This window comes from Mus pahari, chromosome 1, assembly GCF_900095145.1.
Source record: "Mus pahari chromosome 1, PAHARI_EIJ_v1.1, whole genome shotgun sequence".
NCBI lineage: Eukaryota > Metazoa > Chordata > Mammalia > Rodentia > Muridae > Mus > Mus pahari.
This window is the reverse complement of record NC_034590.1, coordinates 44,022,158-44,040,859: the sequence shown is the minus strand read 5'-3', so window position 1 is coordinate 44,040,859 and position 18,702 is coordinate 44,022,158. Positions and strand designations below refer to the sequence as shown.

The following is an 18,702-nucleotide window of genomic DNA, read 5'->3' as shown; positions in this document are numbered from 1 at the left end:
AGATCTTGTAGGGGAACTTGGCAGGGGAGAACCTACTGGATCACTTGGCAGTCAGAGGAAGAAAATTGGAAGATTAAGAGAGAGGAATGGCATGACCTGCTGTGAACTGACAAAGTTGTTTTCTAGCAGCTCTGAGGAGCAAGGCTTTGGCAGAGGGGCGAGGCAGTGGACAGAGAGAAATGTAAGGGAAGTGCAGAGGATGCTGGTATGTTTTGGAACTCAGGAAGTGTGGAGTGAGATTAAAAGGAAAAATAGCTTCCATCATGGTCCTTAGTTATTCTCTCTGTGTGTTGGAGTACTAAACTCTCAGAAACTTAAACGGAACAAATTTTCAGAGAAATAAAGTCCTCCTTTGCCTTTTGCTAGACTCACAGTACCAACGTGACCTTAGCTTGTTCTAGATCACTGTTATAGCAGAGCAAAGTGGCCTTTGTCTACATAGTGCTCAGGAAGCCATCCTTTTCCCTCGAAGACTCTGAGACCTATTTGGAAATGCAGGGTATATGTGAAAAGCCCAGAAAGGCTGGAGATCATTGCTTCCCTCTGAAGTGCCGGTACTGAAGATTTCACACTGTGGATCTCAAAGAGGTCTGTCTGATCAATGAGCGGATATATTATGTAGGAGGCATTATAAAACCTAAACTAATGGCTATAGGGGTTTGGAGGCTATCCTGGACATTGGAGGAGGAGTCCCATGAACAGTTTGTGTTTGAATTAGACACAGGATGGGGGACAGTTGTCAGGGCATCGCAAGGACAGTTGTTCCCATGGAAAGTAGGCACGAATCCTGTACCTCTGGGTTCTACACAGGAAGGATAACCTGATGAGATGCATGGTGGAACAGAGACCCCACCTTACTGGAGTTGATGAATATAGAAGGTAAATCAGAACAAATTATAGGAGCAACGGTTGGATACTAGAGATTTCCAGAAAGGGCAATTAAAATTTGTTTCAGAATTTGTTGGTAAGGTTTACAAACTAATGGAAATGAAGCAGGTAAATAGCGCTTCTAGAAATGCAGTCTGAAGTGGCTGTGTTCCCTGCCTGCCTGTCCCAGCTCTCAGCATGCCTTATGACTTGCTTCAGCCACTACCATCTCCAGTGTCCTCTCTTCCAGCTTAGCCAATTGTTTTGAGCCATCCGTCAGTGGGAGCTCAGGATGCTAGATGGGTAAAATCAGCCCCCATGAGGATTATTGGTCCTGACATTTAAGCCAGACCTTACATGTCCTGGTTGCCATTGTATGCCTGCTCCCAGTTGGACCTCCACATGTGTAGAGAGTTAATTCCAGGACTCCTCCAACACTAGGATCTAAGGATGCTCATATATCCCCTCATATAAAATGTGTAAATTTTATAAAACTATGCACACACATTCACCCATAGTCATTAAACAACTAATCTCTATCTTAGTAATCCCTGAACTGGAGGGATGGTGTATAAATGATGACAGAGCTGTCTCTATTGAAACAGGTAAAGCTATCATAGGAATAGTGACATATCATATAATTTGTGCTTGTTAGACCCATCCGATAGGATAGGCCAACTGTACGTGTGTATACACAACACCTTCCTGAATAATTTGTCCACAACTCCTCAGGAAGGATCCATTTGTTTCTCCTACATAGTCCTTTCCTCTGGAGAGAATCCTTGCAGAAGAGGCTTGAGTGAGTTTTGTGTATCTGTGTTTTGGTCAGTATTAGGAATAGAGTAGAAGTTCAGGAAATAGCTTTCAAATGACTGACATCACTTCCAAAATACCAATATATAACACTGGGTGCATCCAAATGAAGGTAAACTATCAAAATGCAAAATTGTTAACTTGCTGTTTAAAGAATATAAGTGAAATTTGAATTTAAAATAATAGCTATTAAGTGGTACCTCGTCAGGAACCAGTGCCACTATGAGAGGTTGTCTAGAAATTGACAGCAAAATAAGGTGTCGAGAAATGATCTCGAGGATGTCCAAATTCCAGTTAGCCTCTCCATGTTCTCTTAGTATCATTGGGAAGCGTTTGGATGGTCACATTTTATGACAGATCATTGTCCTCAATACAAACGTTCATCATTTAAATCTTGGGGAATCTGACTCTCTGAAACCTGTAAGAGAAAGAAACTAATGTCCAAATTGTCCACAAATTACTCTATAAGCAACGGTCATGTCTTTGTTTCCTCTTCACTCTGCCTGTTTATACCGGTAATATTAATAAATGCAGCATTTTAATGAGCTTTGACTGAATTATCTTCAGAGAGTTAGTGCAGTAGGCTCCTCGGAGACACATAACTGAAGTTTCTGGGTTCTGGAGAGGAGCGTGTTCCTCATTAGCTAGGACAGCTAGGCACAGGCCTGCTCAGGAGAGCTGGGCACAGCTCGAGCCCACCTGTGCCTCTGCAGGACGGCAGTGTCTCTGCCCTGCTGTGTACCAACCCCAGGGCTTTCATTAAAAGTGTCAGGTGCTTTCCCCAGAGCCAGTGCTGATGGCATGTCATGCTGCCGTCTCTAGAGGAACAGTGCTGACACCTACTAATAGTCTGACAAACGGTTAAGTAGCTAGTGGCTGTTCCAGCTTAGGTTGGGGAGGAGGTGTGTGTGCTGCTGCTCCTGAGCATAGCAGCCAGTGCTGGTGTCTTCCTCAGAGTCCACGCTGAGGACTATGACAGAGCCCTCCTTTCTGCCACAACAGGTTCCTCTTGTACTTTTTCTTTGGAAGACTTTGCCAGTGTGTATGCTGATGGATTTCTGCATCCTTGCCATTTTGCCTGCACTTTCTGTGTTTGAGATACCTTGCACCATGTGCTTAGAAAACAGGTCGAAGCCACATTCATTCAGAGAATTCTAAAAGCCACAATTAATAGCAGGAACAGCCACAGACAGACTTAGGGACAAGAATAGCTTCTCTGAGCCAGCATCCTGGGGAAGCAGGAGGCAATCCAGGCTTTTCTCTGGGAGAGAGCTACAATCGAATGTGTGTACAATGGTTGATAATGTTATCATTATCTAATCATCTATCACGTGTGGTTTGGGGTGATAGTGTACATAGTTTTGGTTCTCTACATTTTTATTTTATTACATTTCTGTGAAGGCAAGACAGGTCCTTCTCGTTGTTCATAGCTGACTGCCCTGGTGCTTCCATTTAAACCCATGGCTCCATCGGGGTAAGGGCAATGGGATTGTGGAATTGGATGTCAAAAGCTTCTTCTAGGCTTCTGAGTATCCAGGCCATGATTCAGTGTGATGGGCAGTCTCCTGGTTACCGCTAGCCCTGCCCCCACTTCTCCATTTTATCCTTTTCCTTTTCTTAAAGTGTTAATCTTACTCATGTTCAAGCTATGAGATAAATAAGCTCTGTATGAATATTCAGGTCCTTAGCCCTCCTGGCTATTTATTAAGAGAATTAGATGTAAGTTCAGCAACTTGAAGGTTGCCTAAGAGATCAGGAGGCCCGAACCTGCCTTGTGGTAGGCCCTGGCTACTTGTTAGATGGACATCTATATTTAAGTCCTGCATGCCCTGCTGATAGCATGTAGACACTCTGTAGTTATTCTTTCTTTCCATGACAAAGTAAATCCTAAGCCTCCTGGCCAGGACCAGTGGCAGGTAATAGGTTTTTACTTGGAGACTGTCAAGCCGATTTTGGATTGGAGGTGTCCTTACTTCTTACGTGTGTTCTTCTTTTAGATAGAAGGAGATGGGGGGGTGAAAAAAAAAAGAAGTTGAGAAATGAGTTAATTTTGTGTGTGTGTGCACAGGTGTGCACACCTGTTCCTATCTATGTACAAGTGCAAACACCCACATGCCACAGTGGTATATGAGGTCATAAGACAATGTCCAGTGCCAGTTGTCACCTTCCACGTTGTTTTAGACTCTGTGTGTGTGTGTGTGTTGTATATCTGTGTGACAGTATATTGTGTGTCTGTGTATGTTGTGTGTCCCTATGTGACTATGTATTGTATATGTATGTGTGTCATGGTATATTGTGTGTGTCTGTGTGTGTGTTGTATGTCCCTATGTGGCTATGTATTGTGTATGTGTGTGTTTCTGTGTGTGTATGTTGTGTGTTCCTATGTGTTGTGTGTTCCTGTGTGACTGTATTGTGTGTCTCTGCATGTGTGTCATATCTATGTATACGTCTGTGTGTGATGTGTGTGTCTTTGTGTCTCTGTGTTTGTATATTGTATGTCACTGTGTGACTGTGTATTGGGTGTGTTTCTGTATGTTATGTGTGCCTTTATGTGTCTGTGTGTGTGTGTGTTGTGTATGTCACTTTGTTTGTTTGTGTTTGTTGTGTGCCTCTCTGTGTGTTTTTGTCACTATACATCAGGCCATGTGGCCCAGAACCTTTTGGGACTTCTCTTGCCTCTGCATCCTATTTTGCCCATGGTTTTGCGAGTTCTTGCGACTAGAACTCAGGTTTTTATGACTTCCAACCTTGTGAGGTGAAAATTTTAAGTGAAAAACAACTGCTAACCTTACTTAATTAATAATATTTTGTATGTTTCATAGCATCACAGACATTAGCACACCTAGTCTCCTATGAAAATGCAGGTCATGCCCACTTATTCACTTAGGGTGGGGGTTTAGTTTAGAAGAGTGTGCGTGTGTGTGTGTGTGTGTGTGTGTGTGTGTGTGTGTGTGTGTGTCTTCTCACAGTTCATGGAAGCCAATGTTTTTTAGTGGTTTCAGAGAATAGGAGCATTATTGTTGACCTAAGAAAGTTTAGAGAGGTAACAGTGTTCGTTTTAAATGTGTTGCTTTTAACTGGTATGTGAACTCAGTGTCACAGAGTGTGGTGTGAACTCAGTGTCACAGAGTGTGGTGTGAACTCAGTGTCACAGAGTGTGGTGTGAACTCAGTGTCACAGAGTGCGGTGTGAACTCAGTGTCACAGAGTGTGGAGGTTTTGTTTTTGTTTGATTTTGTCCGCGGTGGTGTCATAGGCTAATCAGCATACGTTCCATGTCTTTCACTTCATACAGCAGCCCTTCTTTGGATAAGAGGATCCCAAATTCTTTCCTCTAGCTCTTTTAATAGATTTCATACAATTTTATTAGCTATAGTCACCATATGACACAAAGGAACACCAGCATTCATCCCTCTGTCTAACCATAACCTTGTGCACAAATTTCTCCATCCACCCCTCCATTTCTCTTCTCTAGCATCTTGTAACCACTCTTTCACTATGCTTCTGCCTGATGTTTTGAGATTTATTATTATTATTATTATTATTATTATTATTATTATTATTATTATTATTATTATTACTATTTGCTTCTCTGGGTGTTTTCCTGCAAGTATGTCTTTGCACCACCTGCTTGTCTGGTACCTGTGAAGGTCAGAAGGAACTAGAAATTGTTGTAAGCTGCCAAGTGGGTGCTGGGAATTGAACTAGAGCCCTTTGTCAGAGTAGCTAATGCTCATAACTAACTGATGAGCCAGCTCTCCAGCTCCAACCCTACTTCTTGATTCTGTCTCTACTGCATATGAGTAAGACCTTTCAGTATCTATTTTTCTGTGAATTATATAACATATTGCCTTACAGGCTCATCTGTGTTACTGCAAATGACATGATTTAATCTTCTTATGTTTGAGTCCTCTTTATGCCTGGGTATTATTCTGTCATTTGTATGTACCCCTTTGCTTCCTTATGCTTATCAGGTGATGGGCACCTATGTTGTATTCATCTCTGGCTATTGTAAGGAATGCTGTGATGGATACAATACTCCAGAGGCTGAAACCATTTCCCTTGGATATATACATGAAAGTGTAATTGCTGTCAGATGAAATAGCTGTGTATGACTGTTAAAGCAACCATGTTTTTCCATGCTGGCTTTGCTAACTGATCGTCCCACTAACAGTACCTAAGACTTCCTTTCCCTCAGAGATTTCTGGTGCTTGTTACTGTCATCTTTGTTTCTGTTTTCTTGAAGTAGTAGAAATCAAACATAGGGCCTTACACGTGGTAGGTACTTTCCCATTGAATACATCTCCAGCCCTATCGTTGCCTGCTTGATAATAGGCACTGTAACTGGGGCTAGATGATCTATCGCTGTGGCTTTGATTAACATGTTCCTGAAGATGGGTAATGCTAAATAAGTTTTTACATGCATGGTGCTTTGTATGCCTTTTAAAGTCTTTCCCCTGTTTTTAATTGGGTTATTTTATTTTGCTACTGAGTTCATTTTGAAGACAAACAAGGAAGTGTGGGTTCTTCTACAAGAAAACCTGGTGCCCCCTTCTGTGAGAGTTGTGATCATTGGTCTTCAGAGTGACAATTCCGAACACTCACAGGCTTTCCTGCCTCTCTGAATTCTCAAATGTGGATCCAGCAAACCTGCTGAGAGAGCTAGCTCGCTCACTCATTTTCTCTCTCTCTCTCTCTCTCTCTCTCTCTCTCTCTCTCTCTCTCTCTCTCTCTCTCCCTTTTCACAGTTTCATTGTGAAAGCACAGAGCTTTTGCTCAATTTGCTGTGTCCCTTTAGAGATGTTTGTCTTTGATGGTTGTCTGTGTTCTCTTTCCAGGGAAGAGTGATCCTTTCTGCCTATTGGAGTTGGGCAATGACCGACTTCAGACACATACCATTTACAAAAACCTCAATCCTGAGTGGAACAAAGTTTTTACATTGTAAGTGTGCCATGCCCTCGGATCCTCGGAGCAGCTTTAACTTAGAGAGCAATTATCTCTGATGTGTATAGGGCAGGCGGGGGGCTCTTGAGGAGAACTTTCCACCCAGTTTTATGTGCAAAGAGCGAATTTTATTGTTTTTTTTTTTCTTCTGAAAACCTTTTATCCTTTCATTTTATAGTATGGCTTAATAATAGAAGAGACCATTTGGAACTGTAAGGGACTGTTAGGAGACATTTATAAAGTAGATCTTTTAGTGACTAAATTAATCTGCAGATAGATGGAAGTTTCTAGACGTCCAGACTAATCTATTTCTGGGTTAAGAAAAGTTACAAATGGAGTCCTGCCTTAAATTCTAAGCACTTACATGTTATGATACTATCTTAAATGCAGGAAGGTTTGTATTCTGCCAGAGTCTTTTGGAAAATACAGATTATCTGCAAATCCTCTTCAGACTGCCCCGTGTTCTTCATCAAACGTGGGCTTCTGGCAAGCTGGGTATATAGTATCCCAGTTCACCTTATATTTCAAGGTGTGTGATTGTGAAGGGAGGCCTCTATTGATTTTGTGTGAGTTGATGTTACATCACCCCCACAAAACTGACCTTTTAGTCTGTGCTTGTGAGTGGAAGAGTCAAATTTGCTTCCAGGGTAAATAAATAGTGGTGTTCAAAGAATGTCTCACAAAGGTCTAAGGGAAGTGGATCAGCTGGAGACACAGCAGCCAACTTATCTCATTGTATCTGCCAGACACAAGGGATTGTGACAATAGCTATGGCTCTATTTTTTTTTTTTTTATTGTCCGTCGTGGTTGGATTATGTTCAATATTTTAAAACATGTTTTTAAAGCTGTAGATGGGGTTTATGGTACTTTATGTTTCTAAAACAAGCTCTCTGCATACTCCAGCAAATAATGAATTTTACCACATTTTCTTCAAAATATTTTTAAAAATATTTGTTTGCTCATGATTTATTTTTGTATGTGTATACATCTGTGCAGGCTTATGTGCACCATGTTTGCATTCAAAAGACCACAGAAGCCAGAAAAGGGTTTGGGATCCTCTAGAATTGGAGTTACAAGCAGTTGGGCATTACCGGATGGGAGCTGGGAACTGAACCTGGCCCACTGCAAGATCACTAAGTCCTCTGACCACTGAGCTCTCTCTATAGCCTCTCACACTCACTAAGTTTTTTAAAGGTGAATTTTCTTTTGCTTTTTTTTGTTTTTTTTTTTCATTTCAGAGTGACTTTGCAATCTTTTTCCTTCCTCCGATGATCTCTCTCTTCTCTATTCTTTCTTTCTTCTCTATTCCTTCCTTCTTTCCTTCCTTCCTTTTTTCCTTCCTTCCTCCCTCCCTTCCTTCCTTTTCCCCCCAGAGCTGAGGAATGAACTCAGGACCTTGCACTTGCTAAGCAAGTACTCTGCTAAGTAGCTAAATCCCTAACCCTTCTTTGTTTGCTTCCTCCCTCCCTCCCTCCCTCCCTCCTTTCTTTCTTTCTTTCTTCTCTTTCTTCTCTTTCTTCTCTTTCTTCTCTTTCTTCTCTTTCTTCTCTTTCTTTTTTATATCCTCCTTCTTTAACAATATCACCCTTGAGCTCACACATGTGTAGAAAATGCCACAGTAAAAAAGTTAACTTCTTTCATGATGTGCACATCTGAATCTTCCATGATGGATGGTCTGGGAATACAGTCAGTTTGATTTAATTTTTGGAGTTTAATTAAATGATAGTTTTATACTCCGAGGACACACAGACTTAATTAGTGCAAGTGTTTTCAGACCTTCATGGAGCAGGCGTCACTCGCATGTTTTTGTGTATAATACCCGATCCCTTCACTTTCAGCCCTATTAAAGATATCCACGATGTGCTGGAAGTGACAGTGTTCGATGAGGATGGAGACAAGGCCCCGGACTTTCTTGGAAAAGTCGCCATCCCCTTGCTGTCTGTAAGTCTTCTGCATTAATCAACAATTCATAAGTCAGAGCTTCTATAGTCTAGACTCACTTTATGTTTGTCAGTCTTGGAGCTACTATGGAAAGTGCTATTTATTCTTTATCTCCATATTTTAGATATAAGGAGACAATAGCTTTTTTGTGTTGGTTTAATATTTACTAAATCAACCAGACATGTTGGGCAATCTTTCAATACACTCTCAGACCTCATTCCCCCTCAGACTGGCACTTTCAGTCTGACTTCAAGGAGTCAAACACAATGGGCAAATATTCTACAGAATCCTGAGGAATTCTCATGGATTTCTTTTGACTTCGCCCATGCCCATTTTGTTAGATTCATTGTTGATTACTGTGTATTTGTCCTCAGTTCTCCTAAAGACCATTTCCCCTAATGTTCTCCCTGTTATGTCTGCTTTACTCTGTTGAAGTATTAAAATGAAGGATTTTGTGGAATAAAATAAAAGATGTCCCTTGGAAAATCAAGAGTGTTTCAATAATCTAGGAAGGGTCAGCAAAGATGAAAACCAGAATGAATAAAATAGTTATAAACGGTGCTAGAAAAAGCACCCCAGAGTGCTTACAAGAGTGAAAGGGGGGAAGGGGCTGGCGAATTGCCCTTTTATTTATTTATTTATTTATTTATTTATTTATTTATTTATTATTTAGTATCTACTTTTTTCCTATTGATTGGACATTGATATGTGTACAGTGAACTGGATAGAGGCACGCATTTCAGTTTTGTACAATTAGTATACAGTCATTATGGCTTCACCAAAATATGAACATTTATTTCTTCTCTCACAGTTTTTTTTTTTTCCAAAACCATTTGTACATTTTTTGTGAGTTGTGCACTCTGATCTAACCACAAACTTCATCTTTCTCTCACAGTGTTTACAGGGAGGGGAACACTGTACCTCTTAATATCTTTTCGTCTGCTTTTGATCGCTTGGTTAATTTTTCCCCAAGTTCTCTTATCCCTGATGCTCCTCCAAGAAAACACATGCAGCAGCTGCCGGCTGCTGCAGCCGGCCCCCCGCCAAATGCTCTGAGCCCACCGAGCCTGCCGTGGCAGACAGCAGGGTTCATGGAGAGGAGATGGCAATTTGGGAATTCCCCCCCCCCCTTTTTTTATTACAACTTTGTCAGATATTCCTAGAAGAATGCATGTAGCAGGAATACGGGACGCACTTTAAAAGAAGTCTAAAGAGAGTTGATACAAAGCCAAACCATCTATCCCTTATAATTCAGTGTGCATATATGTGCACACATTCTTTCTTCCCCCACCTCTCTGCCTCACTCCTTCCTATCTCTTCCCCTCTCTCCTTCTGTCTCTCCCTATTCACTCCCTCATGTCCTCCCTTTCCCCCTTTATACTTTTTTAATGGACAAATCCGAGACATATTTTATTCCTTCACCTGTGAATGCGCTTGCAGAACTTAGAAACCCTCGATCCTTTTACTTTGTTCATAAAACTTTTTGTACGCTGGCTTTGCTTGCTTACTTCTGTCCTGCAAGACCTCTGTGTCTTTGTCTCTCCTTCAGTCCCTCCTCAGAAGATCTAAGACAGGACATCCAGCTACATCAGGATGACCAAATCTGAGGGCTGTTGATGCTTGAAGTCAGCGTGCTTGTTTGCTAAATGGGGCTTTCCTGTACATTTTGGGATACCCAAAAGATTCCTGGCTTCTCTGGGTGACAGTGGCACTTGTTCGTCTCTGCTGTTGTGAAAACCAATGAAGTCTTTAGACATTGACAAAGACCCTGAAAGGGGCATGGACTTCTGGTGGACACAACAGTTGACTAAACTAACAGGCGTTTTTTTATTAAAATGTCTCTCCCCCAACTAGAAAGGTAGTGAAAAGGCACAGCTTACTTAATTTCTACTTTAAACAAAAATGAAACTCTACAGTCTACTTTTACATGATAGGAACAGTCTGCCTTAGATTCTCTTGTTCATTGATTTGTTTGACAAACAGTGACGAAGTTTAACTGAGTGGCTGGCAATTTTAGCTCGCAGTGCTCTAATGCTGACTTCGGGGAAACTTCCTCTTCCCTTATAACTTAGTCCATGCTTTCTACGATACGAGGATGCAGAAAGAAAATGAAAATAAAGTCAATATACAATGTTGCATGATAAAAAACACAACACTGAACCCCGTGAGAATGTAGGGAAGTGGAGGTAAGTTCTCCAAGGTTGAGTGGTGAAGGGGAGGTCACAGGAAAGGGAACATTCAACCAGAAACTCGAGGAGGTGACAGGACACTCAGAGTGAGTATTTGGGAACTTTAGGGGCAGGGGACAGTTATGGTTAAAGGCTCAGAAGAAGAACTTTGCCTGTCAATATCTAGAGACAGCTAGGAAGACAGTGTCAGTGGAATGGAGGAGACAGACACAATGACCTATAGAATAGGGAGTGACCCATAGGTAGGGAAGGAGAGAGACATACTTTGCAATGCCCTGTAAGCCAAGAGCCAAGGTCTATACAAAATTTGAACTTTTAGTTAGTGAGAGATGGGGAACCGTAGGTTGACATCATGTTAGGGTTAGCTGTGATAAAACACCATGACCAAAAGCAACTTGGTAGGGGTGTGTGTTTATTTCATTCTACAGTTCTGAGCTTTGGTTCGTTGCTAAGAAAAATGGGGGCAGAAACTCAAATAGGAGCCTGGAGACAGGAACTAGAACAGAAGCCACAGGGTGGCTGCTTACTGGCTCGCTCCTCGGATTAATCAATCTGCTTTCTTAAGAGTACCCCAGACAACCAGCCACAGGATGGCATTGCTACAGTGACTTGGCCCCTCCTCCCACATCAATCATTAATCAAGAATCTGGTTGGGTATTACTTCAAATGAGGTTTCTCTTCACAAGTGACTCTAGTTCATATCAAGTTGACATAAAACTTGCAAGACACATTATTTATTTCTTTTAAATACAAATAGCATGTGATACAGTCAGAAGAAAGCCTGGGTTTAGCAAGCTCTGCTTGCATAAGAGCCTGGTCAGGCTATAATCCTCTTAGTTGTCCTGGGGACCCTGCCATGGTACTGTGTGGCAGGCTCTGCTGCTGCTGTTGCATACAGCTGATTTGACTCACATTTGTTTCTAATTCCTTGACTGACAGATTAGGAAAATGACCAAATCCTAAGGTAGATCTGTGTATTCTTGACATCAGGTGACATCTACCTGCAAAAGATTGACCTTTCCAAATTAATTTATTTCTTAATAGAATGTAGATTATAAGTGATTTTTAAATGTCATGACTCTCTTTATAACTGAAAACCATAATCCAATAATTATTTAATTTTTATTATATTATCAAATAATACTGAACTGTATTTTGAGAAGGTTTGTTTAAAGATCTATTTAGCTCTATGTTTATTTTTCTTCTTTAGTTTATGTTCCTTGAGGGTGCATGCCTGACAAAGTCAATGCTACATCTTTAATTTGCGAACAACTTAATCTTACATATTTATTTTTGGCAATTTACAAGTTAGGAAACAAAGTCCCAGAAATGATCCTGTACTGTAGCTGGCTAGTATCAGACACAGCCTCCTCTTGGAGTCTGAACTCCTCGGGGTTTCTTAGAGAGTGACAGTGAGCAGCCATCAAGCACCATGCCATAAGGAAGGGTAGGAATGTGTTTGTACAACTGTGATATGTCCACTTAGGACCAGCAAAAGAGATATGTTAGGAGAGGTATAGGAAATCTTGAGAGATGTCTGTGCAGTTGGCACAGAAAACCAAAAGTCCCACTGAAAACCACAGGAAAGGAACAAGATGCTCTGAGAAGCTGGCTTAACGTTTGAGAAGACATTAGGAAGCAGGACTTTGAGCTGGCATAGGAAGGAGTAATGTGTTGACTGTGACTGAAGGATGAGCAGGAGCAAAGTTTAAACAGAGGGGCAGAAGATTGGCCATAATGCAAGAACAAAGAGGGCCCAAGATGAGAGTAGTGAAGGGTAGGGGGACATTTATATGTCTATTAGTGGGGATCAAGGGTGGGGGTTGACAAGAAACAGTGACCCTAAAGCAAGCAGCCCACGAGGACCACAGGGAGAAAACATCCCAGATCTGTTAAATCTCCATGAATTAAGTATCAAAGAAAATGCTCAGGGTTTATATTATATTTCTTAGGGAAAAGGACTGATTGCTGATTTTATTTTTCAATTATGTGAAAGAATCAAGAAAAGGGAGTCAGTGCTACTTATTATTTACTTTATAAGAGAATAAATACTTCATTTAGTGGTATATTGCTATAGCTTGACCTGGTAGCACAGGTCCATAATCCCAGAGATGTAGGCTGAGGCAGGGGAATCATAACTTCAAGACCTACTTGGGATGTAGAGTCATTGACAGTCTGGACAATAAGGAGATCCTGACTTAGCACAAAAGGAGAACTGGGGCTCAAACTCAGTGGCAGAACATTTGCCTAGCATGGAAGAGGTTCTAGGTTCAATGCTCCATACTACAAAATATCAAAATTTATTTTATGTTTAAAATATTTTATAATGATCAATATATTATTTATTGAATAAGGATAATTTTTGTGCAGTTGTCTTGTCTTTACCTAAGTCATTTGCTAAAGTTCCACTCACCATATAGTGGTGTTTTCCTTTGGGAATCTTATGGTATGATAAAACATCATGAGCAAAATTAACTTGGAGAAAAGGGTTTATTTCAGCTTACATTTCTATATTACAGTCCATTCTACACTGAGGGAAGGAACTCAAACAGGGCAGGAAGCTAGAGACAGGAACTGGAAAAGAATCCAGAAAGGAAGTACTTCTTACTGGCTTTCTTCTCATAGCTTGCTCAGTCCATTTCTTAGAGCACCAGGACTACCGACCCAAGGGTGGCATCACCAACAGTGAGTTGGGCCAGCTCACATCAATCACTAATGAAGAAAATGCACTGCAGGGTTGCCCACAAGTTAGTCTGGTGGGGGCATTTCATCAACTATGATTCCCTTTCCCCAAATGATTCTAGCTCTTGTCAGGTTGACATAAAACTAGCCATCTCAGTGAGGTAAGACACAGTCCATTAAAATTCCCAAGTCTAAGGTAGAGAATGTGCCTCCGCTTCTCATTTTACTTGGTATTAATGTGCTTAAGTCTGCTGCTGATGTCCATTTAAAACTGTTGAGTAAAGAGGCTGTGGTAAACTCAAGCATTTTTAGTAGAAATCCTGGGAGCCAGAAGGGCCTGGACATAAGGATGTCATCCCAGACTACTGTACCCAGCAAATGTTAAGAGTTAAATAATTTCACCAGCCAAATGGACCTAGCAGACATCTACAGAACATTCCAATCAAACACTTAAAAATATATACTTTCTTCCTGGAAGCACATGGAATCACATAACTGTATACAAATCAAGACTCCACAGCTATACAGCTCAAAATCTTGAAGGAACTGAAATCAAGCAATGGAAAGACTTGTATAATAGAGACTTTAAGATATTGAAGAAAGAAAGTGGAAAAGACACCGAAAGACATATGTTCTCCTGCTCGTCTATTGGTAGGATTAATAGTGTGAAACAGCCATCCTACCAAATGAAGTCTCCACAATCATTACAATCTCCATTAAAATTTTAACGCAGCTCTTTATAGAAGTTGGAAAACTGATCTTCAATTTCATATGAAATACATACACACACACACACACACACACACACACACACACACACACACACACACCAGTAGACTGGCTTAAATAATAAAAGGAAAATAAAAAGACTGCTGGCCGTATCGTATTCTAAATTTTAAGTTATACTATAGAGTTATAGAAATAAAAATAGCTCTGTACCCCCTTTAATAAGGTTATTTGATTCTCTTGAGTTTAAATGCTTGAGTTCTTTGTATATATTGGATATTGGTCCTCTAATTGAACTGTAGGATTGGTAAAGATCTTTTTCTAATCTGTTGGTTGCCATTTTGTCTTATTGACAGTGTCTTTTGCCATACAGAAGCTTTGCAATTTTATGAGGTCCCATTTGTCAATTCTTGATCTCAGAGCATAAGCCAATGGTGTTCTTTTAAGGAATTTTCCCCTGTGCCCAGGTGGTGTTCGAGGCTCTTCCCCACACTCCCCGCTATTAGTTTCAGTGTTTCTGGTTTTAGGTAGAGGTACTTAATCCACCTGGACTTGAGTTTTGTATAAGAAGATAAGAATGGGTCCATTTGCATTCCTCTACACTCTAACCTCCAGTTGAACAAGCACCATTTATTGAAAATGCTGTCTTTTTTTCCCACTGGATTATTTAAGCTCCTTTGTCAAAGATCAAGTGACCGTAGGTATGTGGGTTCATTTCTGAGTCTTCAATACTATTCCATTAATCTATCTGCCTGTCTCTGTACCATACCAATACCATGCAGTTTTTATCACTATTGCTCTTAATACAGCTTGAGGTAAGGGATGGTGATCCCCTCACTTCTTTTATTGTTGAGAATAGTTTTTGCTGTTCTGAGTTTTTTGTTATTTCAAATGAATTTTAAAATTGCTATTTCTAACTCTATGAAGAATTGAGTTGAAATTTTGATGGGGATTTCATTGAATTTGTAGATTGCTTTTGGCAAGATGGCCATTTTGACTATATTAATCCTGCCAATCTATGAGCATGGGAGATCTTTCCTTCTTCTGAGATCTTCGATTTCCTTCTTCAGAGACTTGAAGTTCTTATCATACAACTCTTTTATTTGCTTACTTAGATTCACACCAAGATATTTTATATTATTTGTGACTATTGTGAAGGGGTTTGTTTCCCTAATTTCTTTCTCAGCCTGTTTATCCTTTGAGTAGAGGAAGGTTATTGATTTGTTTGAGTTAATTTTATATCCAGCCACTTTGCTGAAGTTCTTTATCAGGTTTAGGAGTTCTCTGGTGGAATATTGGGGGTCACTTAAGTATACTATCATACCACATGCAGATAGTGATATTTTGACTTCTTTCTTTCCAATTTGTATCCCTTTGATATCCTTTTGTTGTCTAATTGCCCTTGCTAGAACTTCAAGTACTATACTCAATAGATATGGAGAGAGTGGACAGCATTGTCTACTCCCTGATTTTAATGGGATTGCTTCACGTTTCTCACCATTTAGTTTGATGTTGGCTACTGGTTTGCTGTATATTGCTTTTAGTATGTTTAGGTATGTGCCTTGAATTCCTGATCTTTCCAAGACTTTTATCATGAAGGGATGTTGAATTTTTGTCAAATGCTTTTTCAGCATCTAATGAAAGGATCATGTGATTTTGTTCTTTGAAATTGGTTTTGTTGTTGTTGTTGTTGTTTGTTTGTTTGTTCGTTTTGTTTTGTTTTTTTGAGACAGGGTTTCTCTGTATAACCCTGGAACCCTGGCTGTCCTGGAACTTACTTTGTAGACCAGGCTGGCCTCGAACTCAGAAATCCATCTGCCTCTGCTTTGAGGGTTGTTTTTTTTTTTTTTTTTTATGTAGTTGATTACATTGAAAGATTTCCATATATTAAACTATTCCTGCATCCCTGGGATGAAGCCTACTTTATCGTAGTGAATGTTCGTTTTGATGTGTTCTTGGATTTGGTTTGTAAGAATTTTATTAAGTATTTTTGCACTAATGTTCATAAGGGAAATTGGTCTGAAGTTCTCATTCTTTGTTGGGTCTTTGTGTGGTTTAAGTATAAGTACAATTGTGGCTTCATAGAATGAATTGGGTAGTGTTCCTTCTGTTTCTGTTTTGTAGAACAGTTTGAAGGGTATTGGTATTAGGCCTTCTTTGAAGGTCTGATAGAATTCTACACTAAACTCATCAGGTCCTGGGCTTTATTTCGTTGGGAGACTTTTGATAACTGCTTGGATTTCTTTAAGGGTTATGGGACTGTTTAGATGGTTTATCTGATCCTGATTTAACTTTGGCACCTAGTATCTGTCTAGAAAATTGTCCACTTCATCCAGATTTTACAATTTGGTTGAATATAGGCATTTTTAGTAGGATCTGATAATTTTTTGAATTTCCTCCATTTCTGTTGTTATGTCTCCTTTTTCATTTCATATTTTATTAATTTGAATACTGTCTCTGTGCCCTCTGGTTAGTCTGGCTAAGGGTTTATCCATCTTGTTAATTTCCTCAAAAAACCAGCTCAAAGTATCAAATTGCTTTAGTAAATCAACTTGAACAGAAAAATTCAGATATTGTCATCTTAATATGTGAAAAAAGAGATGTCTCACCTAATCAGCAAAACTAGGAAAGGATACTAAGTACTCATCAAAGAAAACATCCACCAAGAGTATGTTGTAACAGTAGACATTCATACACAAAACACAGGGCGCACACATCCATAAAAGAAACACTACTATAGCTAATATTTCATATTGACTCATATTATTTTCTAACAATAAAATATATACTATTATTACTTTCTAATACCCCCAAATCAAACTAACTCTATTGTCTCAGCTCAATGAAATGAATTTTGGAACAAACTTGACTCACCTGATGCAAGCACAGCCCATCAGGTCAAAGCCATCTATAACCAGAAATATGGTCTTTCTGTTGCCTTATGGAGATGCAGTGTTTGGTGGGGCATAGGTAAGTGCTGCGAGGAGCTATCTTCCTAACAGCTTCACTTATTTAGCTTTATGTGACTTTTTTTTGTAATTACTTGTACCAAATAAATACCATGCACATCTCTATTTGCATCTTCAGTGAAGTTGTTTTCTGTGCAGTGGATTTGCATGAGGTAGGAGATATGGGCAATTATAGGTTTTTATTTGTTTGTTTCTTTGTTTTAAGGTTAAGATTGGATTTTGGCCAGTAAAGTAAAATAATAACAAGATTTTAGATTGCATTAACAAATTTGTGATCAATAAAGAAACTAGAAGTGTAATGATTCCTGAATTTGGTTTTGGGTGTAGCTTTGGTCCATAAATCAACATGTGCAGACGTGGAGTACAGGATGGATGAAAAGGAGAAAGGGATACATCACTTGGGTACTTATAGGATATAAACGAGACTTAAATCACCATGTAGGTGACAGAAGTAATTCTTCTATGGACATGCATATGAGGGAGCATATATGTGCACGTGAGTTCAAGTGCCCACAGGTGCCAAAGGTGTAGGTACTTAGAGCTTTGGAGTTGTGGTCCACCTGACTTGATTTCTGCTACCCAAACTTAGATCTTATGGAAGAACAGTCATTAAACATTGAATTATTATTACATACTTCTCCAAGTATACATAGTAATTGAAACAAAGGTGAAATATGATGAAAAGTCAATTAGCTCTGCTCTGCCCTAGCATCAGGGCACTGGTATCATTTTAGTTTTCACAAACCCTATGTATCACATATTATGAATCGTATTGGGTCAAGTCTGTCAAACATTGGGTCAAGTCCATCAAACTGAGAGCATTAGAGTGCCTGGTGTGGTTCTCCCAGTGTCCTAAAACAAGAACATGGTGAACACTAGGCTATGTGTCATGTGCTCAGAATGCTATATCTCGCATGCATTGAATTTTTCTGTTAAAGTCTCTTATATTAAGTCAAAATCTTACTTTCTTCTACTTTGAGACATCTAAAACAGTGATGTAAAGCAGGCAAGTATAGTGTATGGACATAAATAAGACACATACTATAAATATAATACATAATAAATGTTTTAAGAGTTCAAAGCAGGATGAATTATCACTCTGATTATAAGAAATATGACCCTGTGTGTGGAAGATTTCACATTTTATTTCAGAGAGGAAATTTTTTTTAAAATACAAGATTAGAATAAAAAATATATATCATCTATCTAGCTTTAAATATTTTTTAAAAAAATCATGGATAAGGGCTATAACTTACCAGGAATTTGATGTTCTGTCATGCCTGGCACTGAAAAATTAAACAGAACATAAAAACTCCAAATGTAAACAGACTAAAAGTAATTCTGCATTCTTTCATGAGGCCTCAATTCTGTAAGGCCTGTTGAAAGTGAGTACTTCATATGATGCTTTAGAGCATAAAATTTCTAAGCAGGAACACCTGTGATCTTCTTTAAATCTATCAGCATATTAGCAGATGACTTTTAGACACATTCAAAGTGTAATTTTCAAATTTTAAACAATAAAATAAATCAGGTGATATGTGTGTATCCAAGCATAAAACTGGAAAATGTATT

General features: G+C 39.5%; 1 protein-coding gene across 2 annotated transcripts in view; it reads left to right on the top strand.

Moving 5' to 3' along the window:
• Positions 1-18,702, top strand: part of Mctp2 (multiple C2 and transmembrane domain containing 2) — a 221,499-nt gene that overhangs the window by 112,782 nt on the left and 90,015 nt on the right. For both annotated transcript variants that reach the window (XM_021210215.2, XM_029532890.1), the window contains 2 exons: positions 6,518-6,620; positions 8,462-8,564. In XM_021210215.2, the coding sequence (XP_021065874.1) occupies positions 6,518-6,620; positions 8,462-8,564 (206 nt within the window). The remainder of the gene's footprint in view (positions 1-6,517; positions 6,621-8,461; positions 8,565-18,702) is intronic.